The sequence below is a fragment of the Diaphorina citri genome, unplaced genomic scaffold (assembly GCF_000475195.1).
Source record: "Diaphorina citri unplaced genomic scaffold, Diaci psyllid genome assembly version 1.1 scaffold6397, whole genome shotgun sequence".
In the NCBI taxonomy this organism is placed as follows: Eukaryota; Metazoa; Arthropoda; class Insecta; order Hemiptera; family Psyllidae; genus Diaphorina; species Diaphorina citri.
Genome location: NW_007383773.1, coordinates 1 through 4,826, shown reverse-complemented (window position 1 = coordinate 4,826; position 4,826 = coordinate 1). Strand labels below are relative to the sequence as shown.

General features: G+C 40.3%; 1 protein-coding gene and 1 long non-coding RNA gene across 2 annotated transcripts; one reads left to right on the top strand and one right to left on the bottom strand.

Moving 5' to 3' along the window:
* Positions 1-453: 453 nt before the first annotated feature.
* Positions 454-1,543, top strand: LOC103521969 (dipeptidyl carboxypeptidase-like; the record flags this gene model as incomplete). Its single annotated transcript, XM_008487072.1, has 2 exons — positions 454-658; positions 1,167-1,543. Coding segments are annotated over 2 exons (582 nt in total), but the record flags the coding sequence as incomplete, so codon positions are not given.
* A 315-nt stretch (positions 1,544-1,858) lies between these two features.
* LOC113472594 lies at positions 1,859-2,749 on the bottom strand. The gene is made up of 2 exons (XR_003394834.1): positions 2,625-2,749; positions 1,859-2,174 (listed from the first exon to the last, which is right to left on the bottom strand). It is a non-coding gene; the product is annotated as an uncharacterized LOC113472594 (long non-coding RNA).
* Positions 2,750-4,826: the final 2,077 nt, after the last annotated feature.

The following is a 4,826-nucleotide window of genomic DNA, read 5'->3' as shown; positions in this document are numbered from 1 at the left end:
TTGAAATTTGGTATGTAGTTCACAAATGTGACAAGGATGCAACACAAAACGTTTGCTTGAGATGGTTGCTGCGCTTGGAGGTATTTTGACCGCTTTTGGGCAGATTTCGACCGTTTTATGGCTAATCACTAAACGGTTAGAGATATTGTAAAAGTTACTATAGAACATAAAAATAAGCATCATTCAATAGGATAAGGAAAGTCGTGTGATGTTCACACCAGACAGCCAGTCACGGTATCAATCATTTGCATGATACAAATTTCTTGACCCCGCCGGGAATCGAACCCGGGTCTCTCGCGTGCAAGGCGAGCGCAGTGACCACTACGCCATGGGAGCTGACTCACCTATGAAATATATAAGACCTTGTTTAGACTACGGAAGTAAAGGGACTTTTCAGTCCTATCCCAGCAGGATAAACAAGGTATATTCTATTCTACTTTCTCTCTTCCTCAGGTTACCCAGGGTCCTTGGGTCGTCAACCTGCAGGACCCCCTCAAGTCCAAGTTCCTCGAATACTGTTCAGACCGCGAGAGGCGTCGCCTGTTGTGGCATGCGGAGGAGAAGGCCGCGTCTCTTCTGGAGTCGAGGCGAGAGCTGAGCACTTCAGTCGTTCTCGAGGAAATTCGGGAGTACCGCCATTCGAAAGCCGAAGTGTTAGGTGAGTGGAGCTTTTCTTTTAAGTGTTAGGTGAGTGAAGTCTTTCTTTCCTCTGAAGCCAACCGTTCCGAGAACGATCCTTATCCGTTCAGGATAAAGTCCGCCCCGGGCGGGAATCGAACCCGCGACCTAGCGCTTACAAGGCAGGCTAGCAACCAAGCAAATTAGGATGGAAAAAAAAAAAACTTGAAATACCTAGGTTCGGTTTATCAACTGCTTTTATCAGGCTGTTAAAATTATCGGTCAGTAAAAACACAATTGGATCAATGCTAACAAGCCAATAACTTATGTAAATAGCCTGATAAATGCTATTGATAAACAAAATCCGCCCCGGGCGGGAATCGAACCCGCGGCCTAGCGCTTACAAGGCAGACGCACTACCAACTAAGCTAACTAGGCTGGCGAACCCTTCTTTCTTGAACTTAATTTCTTAACCCTTTGGTGACCGAAAACTGTAGTATACATCGAGACGTTCTCCGTTAATGGCCCTACTTGTTTCCAATTTCCAGGTTACGAAACCTATCTGCACCTGTCGCTCGAGACCAAAATGGTGCCCAATCTCCAAACTCTCGAGCACGTTCTCGAAGAGATCCGAATCAAAGCTCGCCTTGCCCAGGACAGCGAAGTGGAAAGTCTGCAGTCCTTTGTGGAGAATAAACACCCCATCCAAATCTGGGACGTCCCCTATTATTCCCGTCTGCAGAAGAAAGAACTTTACGGTTACGATGAAGCCGAATGGTCCAATTACTTCACCCTGGAGAATGTCCTATCTTGCCTGTTTAATCTAACGGGAAAGCTATTCGATATTCAGTTTGAAGAGAAGGACGTCGAAGTTTGGAACAAGCATGTGCGGTATTTCAATATCATTCCCCTACATTGTCCATGAACTAAACAAGTAGCATCGTATACAAAGCTCAAAGTTCTGAGGCATGCGCAGGAGAAATTTTCCCCCACTCTTGATTCTGATTTAAGCTCCTCCTCTTTCTGAGCTTCGAAGTTGTGCTACCAAAGTTAGGTGCCGAGGGTGGGAGTCGGGTTGGAACCTTCATGCTAGACAGGTCTGGGAAGCTTGAAGAAACCTCTCGCAATTTTTTTCTTGGAGCTTCGAAGTTGTGCTACCAAAGTTAGGTGCCGAGGGTGGGAGTCGGGTGGGAACCTTCATGCTAGACAGGTCTGGGAAGCTTGAAGAAATCTCTCGCAATTTTTTTCTTGTTTTTTTTTTTTCTATTCTAGAATTAGAATACTTGTGATCGACGAAGACTTGAAAAAATTTTATGAAATGAAAAAATTAAAATTGTTATTTATTAATTCAAACGAACATTGAAATTGTGTTTATTATTTGTATTTGCTTTTTTTTCAATATGAGGTTGTTGAGATGAGTACTACAAAACACTTCGAGCCTCCTTAGTCAAGTTGTTGGTCAGTGAAAAGTTCCGGGTGTGATTCCCGACCTGTGACACAGAGGTTGGAAGTTGTACTTCGGTATCCACCAGTGGAATTGAAAGAGAAGGAGGGTCCTGAAATCATAACAGAGAAGTTAGTTTTGCTGCACTACAAAGAGGGCTAGGTTAGGCTAAGCTTTAAAGAGATTAGCCTAGCCTAGCCCTGTGTATACTGTATAACCATCACTTCAAAGAGATGGTAAGATGAAAGAGATTTTTTTTTATATATATAGAGAGAACTGTAACTGCTATGGTCTCATCATACCGAAATCGAAGAGAGAAGGAAGACAGGACAGGAGAAAGCTGTTCTTTTGGTTGTCTAGAACTCTAGATGGCTATTTTTTTTTTTTTTTTTTAAGGAAAAATGGTTGATTTTGAAAAAGGTGTCCAATGTCCATGGTACATAGCCCACGGAATGGCCGAGCTCAGAGTGGTTGGTATACCAACTTGGATTTGTAAACTGGCTAATCTGGGTTCAGTCCCAGTCAAGACATGGGATTTATCCTCAGTGAATTGGGTACCTACCTACACATCCATCAGTTATGAAGCCTTTCCTTCAAAGTGTGTGTAAATCACAGAATGGTGTGTTGGTGATGTAATGGTTAAAACACTCGGTTCAAATCCCATGATTGATTTTCATCCTTGGCCACTGGGACCGAGAAGTTAGTTTTGCTGCACTACAAAGAGGGCTAGGTTAGGCTAAGCTTTAAAGAGATTAGCCTAGCCTAGCCCTGTGTATACTGTATAACCATCACTTCAAAGAGATGGTAAGATGAAAGAGATTTTTTTTTATATATATAGAGAGAACTGTAACTGCTATGGTCTCATCATACCGAAATCGAAGAGAGAAGGAAGACAGGACAGGAGAAAGCTGTTCTTTTGGTTGTCTAGAACTCTAGATGGCTATTTTTTTTTTTTTTTTTTAAGGAAAAATGGTTGATTTTGAAAAAGGTGTCCAATGTCCATGGTACATAGCCCACGGAATGGCCGAGCTCAGAGTGGTTGGTATACCAACTTGGATTTGTAAACTGGCTAATCTGGGTTCAGTCCCAGTCAAGACATGGGATTTATCCTCAGTGAATTGGGTACCTACCTACACATCCATCAGTTATGAAGCCTTTCCTTCAAAGTGTGTGTAAATCACAGAATGGTGTGTTGGTGATGTAATGGTTAAAACACTCGGTTCAAATCCCATGATTGATTTTCATCCTTGGCCACTGGGACCATAAGCGAGTTGAAAAAAAGAGTAGTTCCTTTTACTGAGTAGCTCAGTTGGGATTCAATCCCAAAGATGAGTCAAAAGTCGCATCTCTACTCCCAAAGTACCTTACTTTATCAGCAGACTGAAAAAGTTCCGAAAAAGGAGAAGCCAAGTCAGAACGCTAGAGGACATATTCCCCTACTACCGGGCCTAAGTAAGGCAGGTGAAAAACAGAAAAAAAGATAATAATAAAAGAATTCAAATTGAATCGTTTATTATTATCTTTTTTCTTCTCTGTTTTTCGCCTGCCTTAGGCCCAAAATTTCACGAAAGCACTCGTACCGGGCCTAAGTAAGGCAGGTGAAAAACAGAAAAAAAGATAATAATAAAAGAATTCAAATTGAATCGTTTATTATTATCTTTTTTCTTCTCTGTTTTTCGCCTGCCTTAGGCCCAAAATTTCACGAAAGCACTCGTACCGGGCCTAAGTAAGGCAGGTGAAAAACAGAAAAAAAGATAATAATAAAAGAATTCAAATTGAATCGTTTATTATTATCTTTTTTCTTCTCTGTTTTTCGCCTGCCTTAGGCCCAAAATTTCACGAAAGCACTCGTACCGGGCCTAAGTAAGGCAGGTGAAAAACAGAAAAAAAGATAATAATAAAAGAATTCAAATTGAATCGTTTATTATTATCTTTTTTCTTCTCTGTTTTTCGCCTGCCTTAGGCCCAAAATTTCACGAAAGCACTCGTACCGGGCCTAAGTAAGGCAGGTGAAAAACAGAAAAAAAGATAATAATAAAAGAATTCAAATTGAATCGTTTATTATTATCTTTTTTCTTCTCTGTTTTTCGCCTGCCTTAGGCCCAAAATTTCACGAAAGCACTCGTACCGGGCCTAAGTAAGGCAGGTGAAAAACAGAAAAAAAGATAATAATAAAAGAATTCAAATTGAATCGTTTATTATTATCTTTTTTCTTCTCTGTTTTTCGCCTGCCTTAGGCCCAAAATTTCACGAAAGCACTCGTACCGGGCCTAAGTAAGGCAGGTGAAAAACAGAAAAAAAGATAATAATAAAAGAATTCAAATTGAATCGTTTATTATTATCTTTTTTCTTCTCTGTTTTTCGCCTGCCTTAGGCCCAAAATTTCACGAAAGCACTCGTACCGGGCCTAAGTAAGGCAGGTGAAAAACAGAAAAAAAGATAATAATAAAAGAATTCAAATTGAATCGTTTATTATTATCTTTTTTCTTCTCTGTTTTTCGCCTGCCTTAGGCCCAAAATTTCACGAAAGCACTCGTACCGGGCCTAAGTAAGGCAGGTGAAAAACAGAAAAAAAGATAATAATAAAAGAATTCAAATTGAATCGTTTATTATTATCTTTTTTCTTCTCTGTTTTTCGCCTGCCTTAGGCCCAAAATTTCACGAAAGCACTCGTACCGGGCCTAAGTAAGGCAGGTGAAAAACAGAAAAGAAAAAGATAATAATAAAAGAATTCAAATTGAATCGTTTATTATTATCTTTTTTC